General features: G+C 42.6%; 1 protein-coding gene across 2 annotated transcripts in view; it reads right to left on the reverse strand.

The window, feature by feature from the left end:
- Positions 1-24,499, reverse strand: part of si:dkey-106n21.1 (solute carrier family 23 member 2) — an 83,688-nt gene that overhangs the window by 39,786 nt on the left and 19,403 nt on the right. For both annotated transcript variants that reach the window (XM_049573036.1, XM_049573035.1), the window contains exons 3-5: positions 10,975-11,132; positions 6,066-6,249; positions 2,822-3,003 (exon numbers count right to left, since the gene is read on the reverse strand). In XM_049573036.1, the coding sequence (XP_049428993.1) occupies positions 2,822-3,003; positions 6,066-6,249; positions 10,975-11,132 (524 nt within the window). The remainder of the gene's footprint in view (positions 1-2,821; positions 3,004-6,065; positions 6,250-10,974; positions 11,133-24,499) is intronic.

The raw sequence follows: 24,499 nt of genomic DNA on the forward strand, positions 1-24,499 counted from the left end.
GACTGGCTCTGTGGGACTGGCTGTGTGGGGCTGGCTCTGTGGAAATGGCTCTGTGGAGCTGGCTCTTAGGACTGGCTGTGTGGGGCTGGCTCTTAGGGCTGGCTGTGTGGGGCTGACTCTGTGGAAATGGCTCTGTGGAGCTGGCTCTTAGGACTGGCTGTGTGGGGCTGGCTCTTAGGGCTGGCTGTGTGGGGCTGACTCTGTGGAAATGGCTCTGTGGAGCTGGCTCTTAGGGCTGGCTGTGTGGGGCTGGCTCTTAGGGCTGGCTGTGTGGGGCTGACTCTGTGGAAATGGCTCTGTGGAGCTGGCTCTTAGGACTGGCTGTGTGGGGCTGGCTCTTAGGGCTGGCTGTGTGGGGCTGGCTCTTAGGGCTGGCTGTGTGGGGCTGACTCTGTGGAAATGGCTCTGTGGAGCTGGCTCTTAGGACTGGCTGTGTGGGGCTGGCTCTTAGGGCTGGCTGTGTGGGGCTGACTCTGTGGAAATGGCTCTGTGGAGCTGGCTCTTAGGGCTGGCTGTGTGGGGCTGGCTCTGTGGAAATGGCTCTGTGGAAATGGCTCTGTGGAGCTGGCTCTTAGGGCTGGCTGTGTGGGGCTGACTCTGTGGGTCTGACACCTTGGGACTGGCTCTGTAGGGAATGGCTCTGTGGGACTGGTTCTGTAGAATTGTCTTTGTGGGGCTGGCTCTGTGAGACTGACTGTAGGACTGGTTCTGTGGGGCTGGCTCTGTGGGACTGGTTCTGTGGGGCTGACTCTGTGGGACTGGCTCTATGTGAGTGACTGTGGGACTGGTTCTGTGGTACTGGCTCTGTGGGAATAACTCTGTAGGACTGGCTCTGTGGGGCTGGCACTTACGGCTGACTGCCTGGGGCTGGCTCTGTGGTATCAGCTCTGTTAAGTGGCTATGTGGGACTAACTCTGTAGGACTGGCTTTGTGGGACTAACTCTGTGGGACCAGCTCTGTGAACTGGCTATGTGGGACTAACTCTCTTGGACTGGCCCTGTGGGGCTGGAACTTAGGGCTGGCTGTCTGGGGCTGGCTCTGTAAGTCTGGCACTGTGGGACTGGCTCTGTGGGGTTGGATTTGTGGGACTGGCTCTAAGGACTGGCTGTGTGGGTCTGGCACTGTGGGACTGGCTCTGTGGGGCTGGCTCTGCCAGGCCGGCTCTGCCAGGCCGGCTCTGTGGAACTGGCTCTGTGGGGACTGGCTCTGTGGGACTAGCATCAGGCTGAAAGAAAGCTAAACACCACTGATGCTCTACCCTGACTCATCTGAAACTTTTTTTTTAAAACACTGACAAGCCAAAGCATGTTTCGGCTCGGACACAGGTGGTGCATCTGCGTCTCCTCTGCCACCTGTTAGGCCCGCAATGGAAGCAGACCCGATAAGCCTGGCCTTACTCTCCTCCATCCAGGTCAATTATAAAAACACATGTAGGCTACAGGTCGGTACATATCACAAGGTTCAAGTTCAAGGAGTCTTTCTCATCCCCGTGGGGCAATTTGTTGTACAGCCAGCAGTAATAGACAACAACAAACAATCAAGCAACAATCACTCAGACAACAATAAATAACAAGAGACAGCAGAAAATGAAGAGCAGGTCAGTCACTTATTCAGGAGAGCAATAGCAGCAAAGGAATATTTTAATCTGTTAGTGCTGCATTTTGGCAGGATGTACCTACGCCCCGACAGAAGCAGCAGGAATTCACCAGCCAAGGGGTGGCTCTGGTCCCCAAGGATGGAACAGGCTTTGCTTAAAGTTCTGAGCTGGTAAAGGGCAGTGAGGTCATTCAGGCTAATACCTGCAACTTTGCTGCACAATCTTACAATACCCTGCAGTCTGTTTTTGTTTCTGAGGGAGAGGGAGCCGTACCAACAGGATGGATTCAATAAAACAAGAGTAAAACATCTGCATAAAAGTGCTGTCAACATTAAAATTCAGGTCAGCGGGGCGTCGGTGGCTTGGTGGTTGAGCGGGCGCCCCATGTGCGGGGCTGTTGCCGCAGCGGCCCGGGTTCGAGTCCAGCCTGTGGCCCTTTGCTGCACGTCACTCCCTCTCTCTCTCCCCCTTTCACACTTGTCTGTCCTATCAATTAAAGGCTTAAAAATGCCCAAAAAATATCTTAAAAAAAAAAAATTCAGGTCAGCTTGTCATCTATATAAGTCCCAAGGTACTTGTAATTGTTGACCAGCTCCACTGCTTCATTCTCAATCATAACAGGGGAGATGACTGTGGGATTTTTTCTGAAAATCAACCAACATCCCTTTAGTTTTTGCTACACTGATATGTAGGAAGGAAGAGCTGCACCAGACCAAGAATTCCTTCACTACAGGTCCGTGCTCCAGGTCGTCACTGCTCAGTAGGGACACAGTGACAGAGGACGTCTGCAAATATAACAATGTGTCACCCCACATGTTGACTCTGGCATTCATTTGTATATGGTAGTATACCATATACAAGGTAGTCGTAGTCATTTGCATTCATCACAGATGTATAAATTAAATATTCTAACCTCAGTTGGAGTTTGATTTCTTTCTTTCCATACTATGTTTCCAACATTCTTTGATGTTACTTTTCAGGCTGCCAAATAGATCCAGTTGGTTAAATTGGACCTGAGGACCCTGTAATTCATACACTGTGATGGGTGAGATATGAACGTTTCATGAATCACACACACCCTGTTGTAAGATGATCTGTATGCTTGGATCTGTGCTGGTTTGTCTGTTACACTGATACATGAGGGCCAGCGTGTCCTTCGTCATTAGATCGTAATCATATCTTCTGTGCAGTATACAGGTGTAAGATCCCCCTCCCCCCACTCACAGAGCAGATATTCCCCAGTGACCTCCAGACTTCTTCCCAGCCTCGATGAACAATGACAGGCCGATGAGGTTGATGGTGGGAGCGATAGCCAGCGGGCCGATGTATTTCAGCACGAGGCCCACCAGGCCAGAAAAACCCAGGACGATCTGCAGCAGTGATGACACCAGGATGGCTCCCTGGATCTGTGGACAACCAGGCGAGAGGGACAGGACTGAGAAAGAAACCTTTGCCATGTTTTTATACTCAGCTGTGCATCATATCAGTGCTGTTTCTGGAGGCACCTTTAATCTTAAATATAACTTATTTGCCATTCAATAGGTGACCTAGCTGCTTATTTCATGATTGTGAAAAAAAATAATCTAAAGACTCTTGCTGTGTGTAATCACTGACTCTACACAAATAATGGTGTGATGTCAGTGTCAGAGTTTTATCTAAATCTCCAAGTTTTTACCTCAAATTTTATTGTCTTTATAGTTTTCACTTACATTCACTGGTTTTTACATTAAACACAAATTCGGCATGTAGTTACCCAGGTTTTATGAGAAACTTGTCCTTTTGAACACAGTTTGTGAGTCTTGTTAACGTTTTCATTTTTCTTCTTTTTGATTCTGTGCTTGAATTAACAGAGCCCTGAACAAACACTCATTAAAGATAATCTATTTCATTTTAAAGGCCTTATTATTATCATTTATTTCATAATCATGCAGATCTAAATGCTAGATAACAATAAAAAAAAAGCGTTTTGTGATTTTTCTTTTCTGTTAATAAACGTACGTTGTCTGTTCCATAAAGCAGTGACTGTATTTTTGGCTTCAAGCTCTTTATGGAGCCTATAGATTCTAGATAATGGTGTATCATTATTTCATCGGCTTCTAAACAATTTCATTATAACTAGTAGGTACACATACATGTTGAAGAAAAAAGTCCGACAGTCGGATTTATGATTTTCAACCTGTTGCATTGTTCAAAATCTCCCTAAACTGTCATTAAGCCTGTGCAGCTGTATGTCTTCTCAGACAGTTTCAGATCTGAGAGCACATATGAAAGAGGTAAAACACATCCTGCTACAGAAACTAGCAGCACTACAGCACTTTATCAGTCACTCTGACTGAAACCACATGAAGGCGTGGCAGCTGTAAAATCAGTCCTCTTTAGATGTCCTCCTTTTAAAACATACATCTGTAAAAAATGTGCACGTTGCCGCAGGGAAAGACATCTTATGCAAACCCTGCTGACAAGGAGGAGATATATGAGTGTACAAAATACACGAAATGCTGAAACTGATTCAGGTGAAATTCCAAATATCCAGTCATTCCGGATGTTCATATTTAAACCTGCTGAACCCAGTCCGACATTAAAAGAGCTCTGTTGTAGGAGAACGACACCTTCAATGATGAGACGGTGATTATATACTGTGTCATGACAATGAAAATAATAATTTACACTCATAATTACAGAAAATAACTTTTAACAGAACAGCAAGGCCCCTCACATCTACAAGTCAAGGACTGTTAACTGTCCCATGATCCTATGGGAGACTTTTTGGAGACGGGGCCTTCTCAGTAGCTTCTACAAGTCCCTGAAAACATAATAAATCTCTCGTCTCCTTTAAAAGATTTCTTGAGACCCACTTTTTTTTTTTGCAGTCAATGACATCTTTTAATCACTTCACACCTTGTCTGTTTTTAATTTTTGTATTATTCTAATTACATGACTTTATTTGCCTCAGTGCAATCTTCAGTGCTGTTAGTTTCCAACAATGCTTATTTGTTTCAACCGGATACTCATGTTTATTAATGAGGTTCCTTTGTCTTTGTGTTTTTAAAAACTGCAAGATTTTATTAATGTAATTCTGCAATGTTTTAAATCCAGTTCAACACTGTGAGGCACTTTGTGACTTTGTTTTGAAAAGCGCTTTATAAAACAATGTTTTCATTATCATTATTATCATTATTATTTATTTACTCCCTGATCTACCCCAACAACAATTCTTGACAAAATTTTGATTCTCCATGGATACACAAAAATGTCTGTGTGTTTGTGTATATGTATTTAAGCATGTATTTTAATAATTACATCTGTGTTAATCATTTTTTGTCAATTATGCTTTGGCAAAACTTGGTTTGATTTTAAAGCACTCTGAATAATTTTGTAGAATGACTTGAAAGTACTGAGCCAAGGCACTTGGCATTTTCTCAGATACAGATCTGTTTTGTCCAACTTTAATTAATTAACCCAAAGTTACACACATTTTTTTGGGTCTTGATTTTCCACAATTTTTCCTTGTATATCTGTTTTTGCCGAAAATACAAATTCCAGGTTGTACCTCTCCAAGTCATAAATTGAAATTTTGTCATTTTCAACACAGTCTGTGGGTCTTGTTTCACCTGAATGTGACCAAAATGTCAACATGACCCTAAATGTCAGTGTCACACCCAAATTTTGGTTTACACAAACACGTCACATTTGAACACAAGTTTAGGGTATTGTTTGTCTTTGAGGTCTTTGCCTCAAATGTCCAGTTTTTGCATCATGTTTTACTTTTGATTTTTGTTTGAGGTTTTTATTCACCCCAGGTGTACAGGTGTGAAATTTCACCTACAGTTTTCTTTAAGAAGTCGTGGCGTTTTTTTTTTTGTTTGTTTGTTTTTTTAAGAGTTTGTGAGTCTTCTTTTGCCTAAATGTTCCAGTTTTAAACCACACTTCTACAAATTGGTTTTCAGCAGTTTGTTTCACCTCGGTGTGTTTTTTTTAACACAGGTTTCTGCATTTTAACACACTTGCCGTTTTACCTGTTTTGTCAGGTTTTTACTTGCATCACTGGGTTTTTTATCCAAATTCTGACATTCAAAATTGTTTTCCGTTTCAACTGAAAAATACACACCTGCAATGGAATAATAAGATGATTCTGATTTGGTACAAATGTTTATGAAAAGAGAACAATAAGGAACATTTACTGTAATCATGTTTTGACTTCTGTACATGCTGAGTGTGGTGAGTAAATCTGTTACACTTGTACACTTTGTGTGAGCCGTGTGTGAGCACTCATGTAGAGATCAAAAGGATGTTCAGGATGTTATGAAACATATGAATGTTTCTATCTGCATACAAATATTAAGGTGTGACAAAATGATACAGGGTCTTCATTGTTCCTCTGAAATCCATTACTGCTGCTAAGGTGACCAATGAGATTCCCTCTGGGATCACATCAGGTACTTCTGGCTCAAGTGAATATTTCACATACCTCACGCATCCGTGACATCCAGACCTCATCAGAATTTTCCACATGCAGCGAGCTGGTGCTGTTCTGCAGCTGCACTGACAGCATCATGGGTGCTTTTTGGGCTGGGCACTGCCATTTGGGCAGAGCGAGAATGGCCAGGGTCGGAGTGATGAAACTGAAAGTCCCACCCTGGAGGATTGGTAGCCTACAAGTCAGAGGGGTGAAAGGATTAAAGGTCAGAGTTCATCGGACCAAACGGTGTCAGGTCTCTGTGGACTGAGATGACCTGAATGTGTTCAAAGCAAGCTTAAAGGGAGAGCCGAGAATTTTTATGAGAAGGTGCTTTTCTCACAGAGCCAGTGTCTGGTCAACTCATGATGTGTCTTTAAATAGAGAAGCTAAGATTTACTTTGAGTAGAAGATGAATGGATCTACAAAAGGCATGAAGATAAAGACGACACATTTCTTCAACATTTTAGGCAAGATGACTTTTTAAATTCAATCTTTTACAGTTTCAAAATAACAAAAAATGAAAACAGCCTGAAGCAAAAGTTTGGGCACCCTGCATGGTCAGTGCTCAGTAGCGCCCCCTTTAGCAGGTATTACAGCTTTAAACACTTTTTGCATCCAGCTCAGAGTCTTTCAGTTCTTGTTTGGAGGATTTCTTCTAGCTCTGTGAGATGCTTGGGCCGTCCTCATGCTCTGCTCTTTGAGCTCTATCCACAGATGTGTAATGATGGTTAGGTTGGGGGACTGTGAGGGCCACGGCAAAACCTTCAGCTGGCTCCTCTTCGGGTCATCCATTGTGGATTTGGAGGTGTGTTACGGATCATTGTCCACTCTTCATCTTCAGGTTTTTTACAGATGCTGTGATGTCTGTAATTTAACTGAATCCATTATTTCCTCTACCTGTGAAATGTTCCCCATGCCACTGGCCATCGGGATTGCTGGCAAGAACATCCAGAAGCTGCAGTACATCCAGAACAGCACTGTCAGGGTCCTGATGAGAGTCCGTAAACATGAGCACATAACCCCCATTCTACACTCACTGCACTGGCTCCCTGTCTCATTCCGGATCAGTTACAAAATCCTGCTGCTCACCCCCAAATGCATCAATGGACACGCACCAGCCTACCTACAAGAACTAATCACTCCACAATCCTCCACCCGTACCCTCAGATCTGCAGGCAGCCTACTCCTCCGAGTCCCCAGCACCAAGCTCTGCACCATGGGAGACTGAGCCTTTTGCTCGACCGCACCACGTTTGTGGAACAGCCTCCCTCTCCAGCTGAGGGCTGTACAGAGCCTGGACTCTTTTAAAGCAGCAATTACCTTATTTGGAATAATTATTAATTAAATTAATTAATTTTGGAAAATTGAAGGGGGAAAAAAAAAAACATAAACCAACATTTTGTAATTATAGTTACATTTATTGTAACATAAAACATAAAGATCTGGGCCTGTGAAACAGTTAGAAGGTGAAAACTGATGGTATGTGCATTTATTGGCAAGTTCACTGGTGCAGTTTTTATGTTTCTCACTCTGCACATGGGATTCAACTGCCTTTATTCTCATCATGACACATTTAAGAAAAGGGACTGAGTATATCTATGAATTTTTTTGTGACCTTCCAATGCAATGTCAGAAAGCCAGGGCAGAGGTATGTGTGTGTGTGTGTGTGTGTGTGTGTGTGTGTGTGTGTGTGTATGTGCGCACCACGTTTGTGGAACAGCCTCCCTCTCCAGCTGAGGGCTGTACAGAGCCTGGACTCTTTTAAAGCAGCAATTACCTTATTTGGAATAAGCAAAAACATGCAGACAGGGACGCGTCTCAGCTAAAGAGCCATCATCAGCGTGACAAAACAATAGTGAATGGTGAATGACAAACACACAGGTGACGTTCAAACCACAATCAGGATAGAAAACAAGATTAAGTGATAAGATTCATCTGTGTATGAATGACCAGTGAAATATTAGCCTCCTAAAAATAGTGAGAAAAAATATTCATAATAAAATAAAATATTTATGATCCTTATTGGGAAAAACACTTAGAAATTAGGCTTGAACACTATCAATAATCCTTTATGAAAAAGCAGTGTTTCCCCTACCATTATATTAGGGGAGCACCTTTCTGTCTCTACATGGTTGCACCTTTACAAACCTCCTCTGCTCTCTGTATCGCGCACAGCAGAGTCCCCCCACACTCAATGTACAGTTCAAATAATTGTTCGGTCGTTATATTGACTGCTGTCATTAAAAGAAACACATGAACACTGTGATTCCTTTAAGTAGTTTGTGTCGTGTCCGTCCCCAAATTGCTCCCAATGGCTGATCCACCAGTGTATGAGTGTGTGAGACTAGAAAAGTGTTACACAAGTGCAGGTCCATTTACCAGCTCCATAATCCACCTGCTGAACATTTTCTCAGCATTTATTGTATTAATCCTCTCCTCTGTGTGGTAAAAAAAAATTTTCTGCTTTATATTCTCTCATGTTTGCAGTTTTTATCTCTCATCAGATTTGCTTTTTAAGATAACAAGCCCACATCTTTTATTTCAACAACTACCTGCTGCTGAGGACTAAATGTAACATTCAGATGAACCTTTGCAACAAGTTGTTTCAAACTGAAATTCAAACCTGTTTTCACAGTAACTGTGAAATAAATAATGTGGACAGTATGTGTATATTCATTTATTTTTTGTGTTGCAGCGTTTGTAATTCTTTACGTATGTGTTTGTGTTTTTATACTCACATTCCTGTGTTTGACAAAGCCCTTCATACCACAGTTTTAAACAGTGCAATAGAAAGAGAGATTAACTTACTTATTATTCAATGTCAAAGTGTTTGTTGGAATCCCAACTTTGTCCCTTTAAGCTTTTGCCAAACTGTGTAGGTGGAAACCTCAAACAAAAGCATTAGCTGTTTGCTCAGGCTCAGTGTTACAGCAGTGGGAGCAGGAGCCCTGTACTGTGTTGTACTGCTCTGTGTGTGGGAGGCAGCTGCACTTCGGTAAATCACACAGATTGATGCATCGGGTTCAGAAGGATTTTCCTATCAAAGTGCCAAACAGCTCCCAGGATTTCAGATCTCTGTTATGAAATGAAAGCCACGAATTAAGCCGCGTGAAACTTTGGAGATCACGAGGCTTTAAGGAAAACTATTTCAGAACTTACCCTGAAGGGTAAATCTCATTTCCACTGTTAGTGTCACGTAGAGCTCAGCGGAGGGCTGGCTCACCGTTTAACTCCACAAGAACCACCACAGGGGCCTCCGCATGAGCTGAGCTGTAACCTCAGGCTGTAGCAAATGAAGCTCAGGGGACTCGTTACGGAAATGTTCGAAGTCTGAACTCCGACCTTATGTCAGGTTAGGTTGACAGTCAGGAGTTTTGGTGTATAGAAACATGTTCGCTAAATGCAGTTACAGAGCATTGGGTGATGCTGATGATGTGCCCATATTATCCTGCATCCCTACTTTTAGACTTTCAGGACTCCACCACTGCATATGTTTAGGGATTGTTTCTGTGACAGGACCACAGTATTTTTCCTACATTTACTGTAAACCTAAGTAAAGATACAGGGTTCCTACAGCTGTAGGCAAGTTAGATTGAAGACTTTTTTAACACCACACAGAATTAATTTCTGAGCCATTTTACAATATCACTACCCTGGAAATCCAGAGTTCTTGAGAGAGCACAATTTGAATTTGCTCAGCGAGTCACTCTGGCAATCAGTAATGATGCTCATTACCCATGCCCTTGTAGCTAAGCTGCACCAATCACATCGGTGTATCTGATATAGGCGGACCAGAGGCGAGCTAAACAGATGATGACAGCACTGCGACGACGAAGTCCAGAATCAGTCAGTAACGTTAAACATTGCAAGATGGCTACGGATGAACACCAGTTGTTTGAAACGGCTTTGGCCGCTACAATGAACGAGTTAGACTTGGCTTTTTCTCTAAAAGAGGAACAGAAGACGGCGCTCGAGTCTTTCCTTTGCAAGAAGGACGTTTTTGCTGTTTTGCTGACCGGATACGGCAACAGTCTAATCTACCAGTTAGCTCCACTGGTAGCTAAGCTCTGGATACGTCACCCCGTGTATTGTTGTGATTGGTCGTGGTGTTATCCAATTGCATGCAGTGATATTTTCAAATGCATGCTTGGTGCCGCCCCTCAAGTTGGGCCATTTGCATTACTCATAGCCAGACCCTAAATCTTTCTAGATTTGGGTCTGGATTTCCAGGCTAGAATATTGGAAAATTGAAGGGGAAAAAAAACCCATAAACCAACATTTTGTAATTATAGTTACATTTATTGTAACATAAAACATAAAGATCTGGGCCTGTGAAGCAGTTAGAAGGTGAAAACTGATAGTATGTGCATTTATTGGCAAGTTCATTGGTGCAGTTTTTATGTTTCTCACTCTGCACGTGGGATTCAACTGCCTTTATTCTATCATGACACATTTAAGAAAAGGGATTGAGTATATCTATGAATTTTTTTGTGACCTTCCAATGCAATGTCAGAAAGCCAGGGCAGAGGTGTGTGTGTGTGTGTGTGTGTGTGTGTGTGTGTGTGTGTGTGTGAAAAGGGAAATATAAAAGAGTTCCTGTCACCTCAGGAACATTCTTCACATTCTTAATTCTCTTGGGGCATTCCCCAAGAGAACTGTGCTTGCTATAAATCTTAAACGTGACCGACAGCGGGACTTATAATGTCAACACACACACACAACAATAACTACCATTCCACTGAGGGGTAGAGTAGCTAAGAAGTTCACACACAACCACAAGTTGTCAAATCTCACATGTACGTGAGAGAAACAGAGTCGAAACTGAGAAATTGAATGTGTTGAAACTTCTAAAGAATGAGTCAGTGCGGTCTGGCGCCTCCCGTTTCACCAGAGTTGTGAGACATTAAGAGGGGGTTACCTGGTACCGACAGCCGTTTGCAGCAGCGTACTTATTCCCGACACAAAGAATATGGTGGAGATGAGTTGGCTTTTTGCAACGTTGTTGTCCTTTATGCAGAGGGGCTCTGCCAGGATCAGCGGGATTGCGATGATGCCTCCGAATGCGAGGATGTAATGCTGTGGAGGCAAACGAAAAAGGATCAGTTTGGGGACTCTTTAAGATGCATAAAAAACTTTTCCCTTTTACAGAAAATGAACCCTGTTTTTTCTGATTTACTCTGAGTTTAGCTGCTCTTCATTTTAATATGTAGACAGGAAGTCATGTTTCTCAAACCCAAGACATTTATCTGAATCGCTCTCTGTTGCAAACCAAGGAATGATGTCAAAGAAAGATGCTCAAAAAAACAGAATAATTTGCATCCAGATGAGTTAGTGTAAGAGATAAAATCTTGTTGTTGCTAAAACGGGAAGATGATGTATGACTATAGTAGAATCTGCAAGTCACATGTCCTCCTCCAAGCTTGTGCAGGTGTACCGTTATAAATATCATTCACATCATTGTGAGTCAGTTTATCTTGTAATTGTAGCATGATGTGTTATCGTCATGTTTACATTCATACCACATGGCGCAAAGTGTCTCGTACTTCAGCAGCATTTAAAATCCAACATGGTTGTTGAAGATTGTGATTAAAGGCTTCAAAGGGCTCTTAATGCACACAATATTTTTTGGGACAACGTTTCAAACACTTAAAAATAAATTGTGCTAAATTTTGACTGTTTTCTGAGTGTATTCCCTTTTTTAGACTCGTCCACTAGTCTTAATCAAAATTTTCGTTTAGTCTACAGGGAACTAAGTCGCCAGGGACATACCTAGTTAAAACAACACCAAAAAAACAACAAAAGAATTAAGGCTCTCAGCAGCCATGAACAAGCCCTCACACCTTCGCGCACGCTGGGGTCACCAGCTGACCCGGATGTTCATTTCTGTGAAAGTTAGACACAGCATGCTGGAGTGACATGGTGTATCCTTTATAGACTGTGGGCACTGAAATGACCTGTATCAAAGCATCATCAATGTCTTGGGAGCTTTCAAAACAAATTTGAGAAGGATCTGGTCAACTTGCTGGGAGCACATATAACATGTCATATTCATGTTATGCCCAGTCTAGGGGTGTCTGGGACATGACATGAAAGGCCCCCATCTTCCCCAAGTCCCAAGTAGCCACAATGAAAAAGTCGTGCGGAACGATCAATAGTACGAATTTATTTACAATGTTTAAATAACAATTAACTGAAATAATAGCTTCAGGGTGGACTAAGGCCAAAATACCAAACAAAAACAATCCTGCCCAGGGAGTAAGTAAATAACCTAACCAAACAAATAAAAAAAACAAATGACAAAAAGCTTACCTCCCTAACTAAATAAACAGGAGAAAAAAGGGTAACAAAACTGGCGGTCCACCCCTACGATTTAACAGTCTTTAACACAATAATGATTTACTACAACAACAATATTTGTGGCCGGTTGGGAGAGGAGGAAGTTGGGGTCTGCCTGCTAGCTCGAAGCAGGTGCCATCTTGGTCCTTTAAAAACCGAACGCCCTCAGCTGCAGCCAATCACAAACGAGGACAGATCCAATCCACCAATCACCGCCGGGCTATGGCACACACCTATTTGCATACAGAAAACAGAATACGCACAGAGAACACATGCAGCAAAACCCAAACAAAAAGAAATTACGACAGCAGTCGTAACAGTTATAACATGTTATTTCCTGGTACCAGTGGCAGGTACTATTACTATTTTTGTCATGTGGATGTGTTAAGGATGGGACTGTCATCAAACATGACGTTTCCGCTCCCCGGTGCAGCAGCAGCCAGACAGCGCTTCATCAATACCCAACCGTCCACTGCAGCAGGAGGAGACGGTGAGGAAAAGAGTGAGTGAACGAGAGAGTGTGGGAGTGTTGTGTAGACTGTTGTGTCATTAGAGCTCTCATACAGTGAGTTCATCAGTGTTAGTGCCTTATTGCTGTTTTCCAAACTACTGTACTAAACAGGAAGTAAAACTGGCTGGGGGGTGGGGGCCAGGGGGCTTTAAACAGTGGAATGTTCTCAAAAGTGATGCATCTTTAAAAAGCTTCAGCTCAGTGCTGATCACGTTTTCACACTCTCACAATCAGAGAGACAGACTGCTTCATTCTGATACTAGAAACCTACCCAACACTGTGTCTTGGCTGCCTGATCAACTAACAGGGTTTTTGGCTGTGGCCATGTGCACAACGTTCTGACACCAAGTACTTTACACATCCACATACTTTTAGAAAATACTCCATAAAATCCTTCAGCACACTTGCTGTCTACACACTAAAATGCCACTGTAGTCTAGTTTCTGTTGGACAAACAAAAAGAGCTTCAAAGGTTTGTATATCTGAACACTAAGCTGCGACATGCACGCAAAACATGGACTATGCTATTACCTGACAATATGCACAGGCTGACCGTGGCTCTGCAGCGTCATTAAAGTTCTAAGGAACAGAAGGAACATCACCCTCTCCTTGAGGTGGTAACATTATCAACTCACTGCTCCGCAGAGCTCTTAAATGCTGACTTACATACTGTGGACCTCTCAGAATTTGTTTTATGTCCTCTCAAGTGTTTTGTCCTCAATGTACTTCAATATACCTGCATGGTCTATGTGTGTGTCTGTGTGTTTTGAGGGTTAAGGTCAGGATGTAGGGAGTTTGTAGGGAGAAGTCTACATAAGGTGTGGGTGTGAGATGGTGCATCTGAAGGTTAGAGGTTGGCCAGATATTAAAAATAACTCCTTGGTCTTCATGAAGAAGCGTGGCCTCAATCAGCTTGATAACATTGGTGACTTGACTTCGACATTCAGACGAGGTCGCCGGTGATCAGTGCTCCCTGTTCAACAGTCCTGCAGATTTAAAGCATGCTGTTTTATTGATGTGATGAAGTCAGATGTCCGGTCTTTTGTTGTGACTTTGATACTGATTTCTGGAAAACAGATGTATTTTGTGCCCATATAAAGAGCTCCAGACAATGAAAATTAAACATCAGTGTGGGAAAAGAGGTTGTTGCAGCTGCTGCAGTGACTTTGTTTGTGTGAATAACAAACTTCTCAGTTTATTGTGTCTTAAATCTCTCAGTCAGGGTGCACAGTGTCTCATAACAGGGCCCATTATTACTGGAGTTCTACAAAAACCAGGTATCGTACCACACAGCAAGCTCCCAAACACATATGTCCTTGCGACAATGGCTAAGTGTGTTCAGAAATGATGCAGTGATGATGAACAGCATGCAAAGAAACTGTATTTTATCACTGCAGATTTTTCCCTCAGGGCTGAGAGGCTTTGATGTTTTCCAAAATGTGATTTCCTTTTAACAAAACGCACATAAATAACAACAACATTACGCAGCTGATGATTATAATCATCACAGCGGTCGTTCAACAGACGTGCATCTTGTTTCAAACCCACTACTGGAAGGAAATGATACACTGGCACTATCTCTGAGGGGCACTGAGGTTTAATGCCCACAAACCCAAGTAAAAGATAATAATTACAATATATTACATAATATGTAATTACCTAGAATCATCGCCTTGTGGATGCATGCCTCTGCCAACCAGTCAAATTACAGTTTACATCCATGTCTGTGCAGATTAATATGTAGCCATGACAGTTTAAAATATGGACACTGCTGCAATGAAAATACATGTTCTAAACATTCGCACACGTCTTCCTCCCCAAAGCAGAAGATCTACACAATCAGCACAGTGTCAAGATTAGAGTCACCAATTCAGTATCTGACCAAATGTCTTCCCTTCTGTTCCTGAGATATGACATCACTTAATGGTCACAGTCTAACACCAGGTCAGTTTAACTTCATGGCTATCAATCTGTCCATTTAGGAAGCACAAGTGATTTTGAATCAGTTTCAGCTGCTTTGGTGCAAATCAAAGTGCCGACAGGTGTAATGGAGAGGCATAAGCAGGACAACCCCCAAAAAGAGAATGGTTTTACATGTGGTGTCCTCTGACAGTAGAGCACAGCCTGGGCCACATTTTCCTCACCAAACCTGGTCCGAGCCCGAGACACTTATAACTGAGCCCGGCCCGACCCCGACAGACTTTCTGATTTTTAAGTTTGAACCCAACCCGAGCCCGACGCAGTTTGTGACCTGACTTGTTACCAACAATTTCCTTGCATGGTTTTCGGCAGTTTTAAACCTTCCTGATAGCAGGTTTTGTCTAGCGTCCTCCATTTTCATTAGTTCAGTCTGAATATTTACCGCCTCCTGCCTAAAATTTAACTATGGGCCTGTGTTGTGTTCAGGTGTTGTCATGTAAATAACAAACTCCACTAGCACTAGCACTTGAATAGGCCATAGCACAACACAGCAGCATGTCAAGTGGGCCAAACCCAAATCGAACCCAGGTAAAATTTCTGATTTGTTATCCGAACCTGGCCCGACCCATCGGGTTACAACAGGTCCCATCGGGCTCGGGTCGGGTATCCACACTTTAACAGACAGTTGCTCTCTCCTTATCCTTCCTGACTGATTCTTTTCTAGTTTTGTGTTCCAACACTGCACACTTGAGCATTTGGAGTCCTTTCAGTGTTCAAGAGTCAATGGAGATATTTCATAAAACCAGGTCATGTGGACGAATGTTTATTTTTTAACAGAGTGGAAAAATATCCATTTACAAAAATATCTGGATAGTTACAGACAGAGCCTAAGTGTTGTATTGAAACTGAAGTAGTCCCAGCTAACATTTCGCTGCTTCTGAGTAAAGCCTCCATGAAAAGAGCAGAGACAGCTCTGGACATGGAAAATGGCAAAACAGTGATGTTTAATGAACCTGTAAAACTTGCCTTTATAAGCTCGGGTCATTACTGTGTGAAAATTATGGAGCTTTCACTGTGATGAGCAGGTTTGGTGACTGCTGAGGTCATCACTCCAAAGGAAAAAAAAAGGATGAGGATGAAGAAAGCATGAATCCTGAAAAAGCTTCATAAACTATTTGGTCCTGTTTCTGCTGACAGACTGCAGAGACTTCTGATGAGCTCAGTGTAACATCATCCTACAGACAAATGACAATGAATGTGAAGTGCATCAAAGATAAAGTCAGACTCAGCCAGGACCTGCCACTGGCATCTCAGTACAACACGACTGTTGCTGTCGATCTGCATGAATTACACCCAGGTGCATGGTGTCTCCATGTTCACGAGGTTTAGTGCAGCATTCCATGTACACATCTGGATGACTGTGCACAGCCCACCCCAGAAACTCTTCAGTGACAATGGGAGAGAGTTTAACTATGATGAGATGAGACAAAGCTTCTAGTATGAATGTGGAGCCAAACCATGATGTGTTTTCTGAACCTAACCACGTGCTTTTCTTTACAGCCCAGCGTTGGTTCTGGCATCCTAGAATATCAACAGCAGACGCAGAAGGGTACCTGGTGGGTAATATGTAGACATGAAAGTCCGCTGACAAAGCAGCCGTATGTGACGACCTGGGATGAGAACATGTGGGAGAATTGGCTTCAAATCTTGGTGCACCTCCTGGGACCTGCCAAAAACATGTTTCAGTCAGGACCACTTTAGTCAAAGAAATCTTTATTTCCAATTGTGTACTATATTTGGCGGTATGGCTGTGTTCTGGGGCCTCTCTGCCTTTTCTGAGGCCTACACAAAAAGCCTTTTCCAGACGCCTGCGTGGAAAGCCTTATGGCAGAGGTATTTCAAGCAAGTCCTTCTGTCCTCGGAAGTGACATCTGATGTCATTCCCGACCATTCTGAAAAACAGACTGTACCAAAAAGGTGACCTGTCCTGAGATAGATCAAAGTCTACACCACCAGTGCCCTGATGTTCTCAGCCTGGTGGACCTCAGCCTCTCCGTTCCAGTCTCTTCCACTGACTTACAGGGGATTTATTGTGATGAAGCTTGAAAAAACTGCCTCGAGGTCATGCCTTGCTCCAGCCACCCTATCTGACATCCTGATGGTCCAGCTGGCAGCCCCCTCACCTGAGGACTTAGATCCCCTCCTGTGCCGTCCAGCTGCAGCACAGCGTCTGACCCAGGCAGCCTGATTTCATGGAGGGGAGGAGAAGTCAGAAGGAATCAGTATCTGTCAGAATCGGATTCTGATCTTGATGAGGAGGAATTTTGAAGCAAGAGAAGGAGAGATAAACTGTGTGTCTGTGTGTGGCAGTAGATTCTGAGTTTGCTGAAGTTTAATGGTACAAGACTGTTAAACTAAATTGGACCTACAGTGCGGGGGGGGGGGGCTGTGATGATCTGTTTTTAATGTGTCCTCGTGTGTGCAGAAGAATTTGTGAGAGTTATTTAATAAAAAGATGTCTGATGTGCACAGGGGGGTTCCAGGGTTATTTCACAACAGCCCGATGTTGATTACACAACATGTAACCAGAGGATCTGATGTGCATAACTGTGGCTTGACAGTGCTCAGCATTATTCCAGTGAGACACTGCTGCCTTCAGGTGGCTGCGAGGAGTCACCACAAGGAAAGGTCTTCAGACCTCCAGCACTAAGACAAATCTTTAATGCACAACCAAACAGAAACATTACACTCTACAAATATCTTAACAGCAGATTCATGACAAACTCTTCTGCAGCGCCTCCTTGTAACTAAATTTACCGCATGATTCATATGTCACAGCTGCTCAAACTCATGATCTGCAGGTCTTCTGTTATGTAAACTCAAACAGGACTTTTTCTCATGTCCTTCCAGTACACTGCCCTGTGCCCAGATCAGCCAAAACATTCAAACCACTGACAGATGAAGTGAATAACATTGATTATTTTTGTTACAATGCAATGTTCTGCTGAGAAATCTTTAGTCCTGCCATTCGGCGATACTTCAGCATGGCTCTCACCCTCTCCACAATGCTCTGGTCGAACAGAGGAGCACCTTCAGCCAGAGACTGATTGCTCCTAAATGCACCACTGAGCGCCACAGGAAGTCATTCTTACCTGTGGCCATTAAACTGTACAACTCCTCCCTCTGATGATCGGACTCATTTGGCTATTTATAAAACAAAACACACAATATAATTACTCATTCTTATTTCATTTATAACGCTACAACCATTTCATTGTATACTGTATATATTTCAGATTGTCTACTTTACTATTTTATTATTTATTTTATTTTATTGTCTACTTTAATCTTTTATTTTATTTTATTTTATTTTATTTTATTTTAATGTCTACTTTAATATTTTATTTTATTTATTTCATTGTCTATTTTAGTATTTTATTTATATCTTCATCCTTATCTCTTGTTTCCATTCATGCTGTATTTCTATTTCTACTTTGCACGGAGCATTGGAACAAAAACAATTTCCCCCCGGGGATTAATAAAGTATTCTGAATCTGAATCTGAATCATGTAAACACTGTTGCAGACCAAGTATCCCTTCTCATGGCAATGGCCCCCCAGCCGGACAATGCCCCATGCCACACCCCAAAAAACTGCTCAGGACTGACCCAAGAAACGTGACAAAAAGCTCAAGGTATTGACCTGGCCTCCCAATTCCCCATATCCCAATCCAATCAAGCATCTGTGAGATGTGCTGGTGCCCCACCACATAACCCACAGGACTCAAAGGATCCTCTGCCAGCGCCCTGGTGCCAGACACAACAGGACATCCCCAGAGGTCCTGTGTCCATGTCAGAGCCAAGTCTGAATCCAAGGAGGTCCCACTGTGGTTCGTAGGTGTCTCTGCTGTACCAGCATGTACCATGTATACTGAAGCAAGCTGGGAACTTGGAGGCCAGGTCGATGTCTTGAGCTCTTTGTCACATTCCCCAGGCCATTCCTGAACAGCTTTTGCGATGTGGCATGGGGCATTGTCCTGCTGTGGAGGGGGCCACTGCCATTGTAGAGTACCATTGCTCCGGAGTGCACTTGGTCTGCAACAGTGTCTGGGTGGGTGGAGCATGTCAAGTGATATCCACATGAATGCCAGGACCAAACAGTTTCTCAGCAAAACATTGCATTGTAACACAATTCTCAATGTTATTCACCTCACCTGTCAGTGGTTTTAATGTTTTGGCGGATCGGTGTATATAAGAAATATTCTCTTTTATGTCCTCATATTCTCTTCCTGTGGTGAACACCTTCTCTCAGCTGGGATGTGCGCCAATAATAAAGTACTCTGACACAAGTTTTGTCCTCCAACATGTGATTCAGTCTAATTTATTGTCAGATGTTGACAGCTGCTGGATCAGAGGACATCAGGTTTAATGTCAGGATCAAATCCCTGTGGATTACTGACTTAATACATGTCACAGCTGCTTCAAAGAGGTGAAACATTTCCAACATCAAGTGCTTCAAATCAGTTAAACACTTAAAATGCTCAAATTTTTTTTAAGTACTGTTTACTGAGGCTGAGACATTTTAATATGAATGACCACTTTATTCCCACACTGTCATGAGTTCGACTTTTACCAAGAACAGGACTGAGTTCCTCTGAATTTAATACTGGGAGCCACGGGATCCCGGATCTGCTGGACTGATTTTAGGGGCACAAAGCAGGAAGGAGGTGTTGTTCCTCCAGGAAGAACAAAGGGAAGTATTTCATACTATCTTTTTGTTTTAAAGATAGTATGAAATACTATCTTTAAAACAAAAAGCAGATAGTGAAAAAGAGAGGACAAGCCTCTACATGCTGGGAAACAGCTGGGCTGTTAAAATAGGATTTGCATAGGCATGGCTCCCAGTCTCATGTCTTTACAGGCATTACTGGGGGAAGGTATCACACTAAACCTGACAATAATGTTCTGTTGCTTAACGCAGCTATTTCCTATTAAGTAACAGGATGTTTTATTCAGTTAAAGTATGTCAAATGGTTGTTTCGGCTCATTTACGCAGCTTAATTTCACCCAAATGCTTCACTAATCTACACATTCTATTGGCACTGACGTTAATAACTTCATGTAATGTTGAAGGGGTCGTTTGCAATGACAAATCCAAGTCGAATTATCACCAACTTCACAAAACTACTGAGCATTATATCTTCTTTTCACTCATTTAGCTTTTTTTTAATCTACTTGATAGTTCAGTCTCATTAAGGTTTGCAACGGTATGAGATTTTCATGGTACAATAACCGTCTCAAAAAATATTGTGGTTTGACAGTATTACATATATAGGGCTGGGCGGTATTCACGGTGACAATAGTCTTGCCACCAGACAATCAGAGATCTCTGCCTTCTGATAGTCTGGGGACACTCCTCTCTAAAGTGTGTTTAACACACCAGAGAAAACGGCCGGCAACAAAGCAACGCCTCTTGCATTTTTGAAAAGGACACGCCCTCCTGGAAATGTGCGTTCCCCCTTTTCTCATCCGCAAGGAAACAAACACACAGAGAGCTTGAAAATGGATGCCGAGAGAGTTACCTCCGTTTTTTCAAACGCATGCTCAGTCCACAAGATTGTGGAAATGAAGAACTTACAGCGACTTTGTTTAAAACTTTTAACCCAGTCGGACTATGTTTACGAGCACAAGAGTTCAGTGAGCCACTGAAGGACTGCCCTGTGGATTTACTACTGAGTTCTTTTAAACTCTGAAATTGTATCCGCCCATCTAAACACAAAATCAGGGAGAAAGACATCAGTCTTTAGTTAAGCAAAGCGTCTAAAGACTGACTTGTGAGTCTACGGTGACGGTAACTTACCGCAGTAAACATGAACCGTGGTACTGCTTTTGTGGTTACCGTCATACCGCAGTACTCCAGCTACAGTGACAGAACGGGGCCCGGGTGGGCTGCACCTGAGCAAAATTTGTGATTTGTTTTTGACATGCTGCTGTGTTTTGCTATGGCCTATTTAAGTGCTGGAATTTGTTATTTACGTGACAACACTTGAACGCAACACAGGCTCCGCTCCAGCTGAGCATGTGTGCTGTGCTGCTGTGCATGCGGCGTGTTTGACTGTGCGTGACAGCAGCCTTTTGATGGTCATTTGCACACTGTCCATGTGTGATCATGGTAAACAGACCAGCTGTAACCATGATAACAATAACTATGTCAGGTAACAAACTGCGTCAGGCTCAGGTCGGGTTTGGTCTGGAAAATGCAGCCCAAGCTGCGCTCTACTTTGATACACCAACTGTACACGACATGCCCAACACCAAATGGCAGGGAGAGTTAGCAACTAGCTCACTGATACTGAAACATCTCGGACCCGATCTTTGGAACTTTGGCCCAACTGTCATTGCCAATTTCATAATGATGTTGATGTTACGTTGTCTAAGTAACAATTGTATTTGCGCCTATCTGTGCATCCATGGCTGTGAAGTTCTTAAAATGGGGTGTGGTCAGGTGCATTGTGGATTTGTTACAATTTTGAGGCTGCAGAAAACGACTGACCAAAAAAACCTGGTCTGAAGTCAGAATGGTGCAGTAAGACTGAATATACTGATCACATTTTCTAAAATGTGAACATAGCAGAGATCAGAGCTGCCAACAGACAGGGCATCGGTAGCGTAGTGGATAGTGCCTCGCTGCAGCGGTCGCAGGTTCGACTCCGGCTTGCAACCATTTGTTGCATGTCACCCCCCGCTCTCTCTCTCTCACCCCATTTCACTCTATCCTGTACATTAAAGGCAAAAAAAACTGAGTCTGAAGCTTTTATCTGTCATTAAAATTTCCAGAACGGGTTTGATTTTCTGCATTTTTACATACATCAGAGCCAATCAGTGAAGAAAATGTGGCGGCAGGACACAGCCAAGACAAGACAGAGGAACAGGGCGCACAGAATCATTCATAACTCAGACAGCTACTTTCAACAGGTCAGATAGTGATATTCAGGGGGGTTGATGATGAAGAGGAGGAGGATGAGGACCACACACAGAGGGAGGACAGCTCCCACCTTCATGCAGCTGCTGCTGTGCCAAATGAAGGACAGGGAGGGAGTGGTGTCAGTCAGATAAGTAACTCCAGAGGAGAGAGGCAAAGGAGGAAATGTGTCTTTTCATTTTGTCTCATAATGAGATTTTCACAACAAATACAAAAATTAAACGAGTCACAATCAGTGTGCAAGGTTTCTGTGCAGAACAATTTTCTTTTGGATGACATTAAAAAAAACTCATCTGAAAAAATGTACTCAGTGTGCAAAGGCCTTTACTGCATTACTCTCAACAGGAAGCCGCTTGCTTCTCTAATTTGCTGAATCCACTATGTAAAGCCGAGCCTCAGATACAGACACACCTGTTTTCAAAGAGAACAGGAGATGACACTCTGATTGGTTGACGTCACATTAAACCCAAAACAACTGTGATTAATAAACAGGCTAATACACCCTCCTGGCCCCCGGCACTTTACTCTGTGCTCTTTTGCTCTGTTTAATGAGCAAAAGTGGACCTGGACACGCCCTAAAAGCACCATGCACGTCAGACCAGTGGTTCCCAGCTGGTCCAGCCCCAGGGTCCAGCCTTCTCCTTTGTCATTAGTTCAAGGTCCACACCGTTTATTACATTCAGCGTCATACTTGCTTTTGGCCATGTTGTTGAGCTACTTTGCTGTCTCTGTCAAGTAGCTGTCTATTAGTCACTCACTTTACTGCAGGACATTGAAAGGAATAAAGTAAAAGCTCTCTGCAGTAAATTGACTGTACTTAAAAATAAAGGGTTTTTTTTTTTAACGTTTTTACAAATTTGACACATTTGTGAGTCACTTGCGGCCCATTCAGAATGGACCCCGGACCCACTTTTGGACCACGACCCACCAGTCAGGAAACATTTCTGTAGACCAGTGGTTTTCAAACATTTTTTGGGCCATGACACACCAAAGAGCCAGCTAAAATCTCAAGGCACACCTGTATTTATAAGTGTATACAGTATAGGAGTGGTGGTGGTGGGGGGAATCGATATTTAGATGCATCGACATTCTGTCTTGAACGATGCGAGCATCGATGTGGAAAACTCATAATCGATTTTAATTTTACTTTTATATTTATTTTTCAAATTACCGTAACTCCTCTACCATTCACGCTATCGACATAATTCCAATGGATTCTGAAAGCTGAGAACCGGAGCTTTCCAGATAATATATAAATAATAACAGTATTTGTGGTTTTTTGAGAGCTTTTAAGTTTTTTTTATGCCGGTGTTTTTGAGTATTTTTTGCTGTGTTTTCATCGTGTTTTTACCATAGCTCATAGTTTTGCCATTGTTCGTCTTCTTTGCAATAGTTTGTGTTTTTATAGCTCATAGATAGTTATAGTCAGTTATAGTTTTGTAAATACTGGAGGAGAGTGTCGAGGAGGTCGACGAGGGACAGGAGAGTTTGAGTTTGAGATTTGTGGATGAGGAGGATGGACCGGAAGACACTGGTGGAGCGTAGTCATCTCAACCACAGTAAGTGATACAGTTTGTATGCACTGGATATGTATTCCCAGCTTTATTATAATAATGTTTTTAACATCTAGTGTAAATTTTCTTATTGGCTCTTTTTAGAATCGAGAATTGTTCTATAATTGAAATCGTTGCCCTCGGAATTGGAATTGAATCGAATCGTGAGGTGCCTAGAGATTCCCACCCCTAGTACAGCAGCTTCTATAACGTGTGTTATCACTCTTATCAGGATGTAAGACAATAAAAACAACACAGGCAGCTTTAGTGATACTGACAAGTGTCTTTCTTTCCTCTTTTCTCCAAGTGGTAGGTTGTCCTCACTGGAACTTTTTTGTAATTTGCTCCGTACAATAAAGCAATTCATCGTCCTACTCACGGCTTTCTCCTTTTAAATGTTATCATCCATCACACTGGCTGCCAATCAGGGCTTTTCATGTGTCACACATTTATAATTCCCAAACACAAACGTGACAAATAGGTTCAACATGAAGGATTTTTTAAATTTAAATAAATCAAATTATATTTTTTAGCTAGAGTTTGCCTCTTTATTAGGAAATGGGTGCGCAAAACACACTGACACAGTCAAAGAAAAATTCATTCATAACTTTCTGTATAGGCCCAGTGGAATATTGCAATAATAATGTGTGGTCATCACATGATCCTGCAGCACACCTGGATTGGCATCACAGCACACCATCTGAGAACCACTGCTTTAGGCCATGCATTCCCGATCGTTTAAATAGGTTCCCTGGAGTTTAAACCAGAGCTTAAAGGGAGAGTGAATATTTGACTAACATTCATCAGGTCATTGAATTTCCCCTCAGGGGATTAATAAAGTAAATAAACTGAACAGAAAAAAGACTACATTTGGGTTTTCTCGGGAGTTTTTATCAGCTGTGAGGGTCCACGGACAGATTGTTGTATGCTTTAAAGCCTCTGAGGCAAATTGTGATTTGTGATATTGATATTATAAATAAAACTAAACTGAACTGAACTGAATTGATGTTGTACGTTGCAGTTTATCTTAAGCAACTTAAAGTGATAATTTGTGGGGGCATTGTGTCTGTGAATTTTTTTCTGCATTCTCCTGTTAAACGTTAAATAATGCAGCTTTAAAGAAGGATTTCTGCAGCACTGTTC

The sequence above is a fragment of the Epinephelus fuscoguttatus genome, linkage group LG4 (genome assembly GCF_011397635.1).
Source record: "Epinephelus fuscoguttatus linkage group LG4, E.fuscoguttatus.final_Chr_v1".
NCBI lineage: Eukaryota > Metazoa > Chordata > Actinopteri > Perciformes > Serranidae > Epinephelus > Epinephelus fuscoguttatus.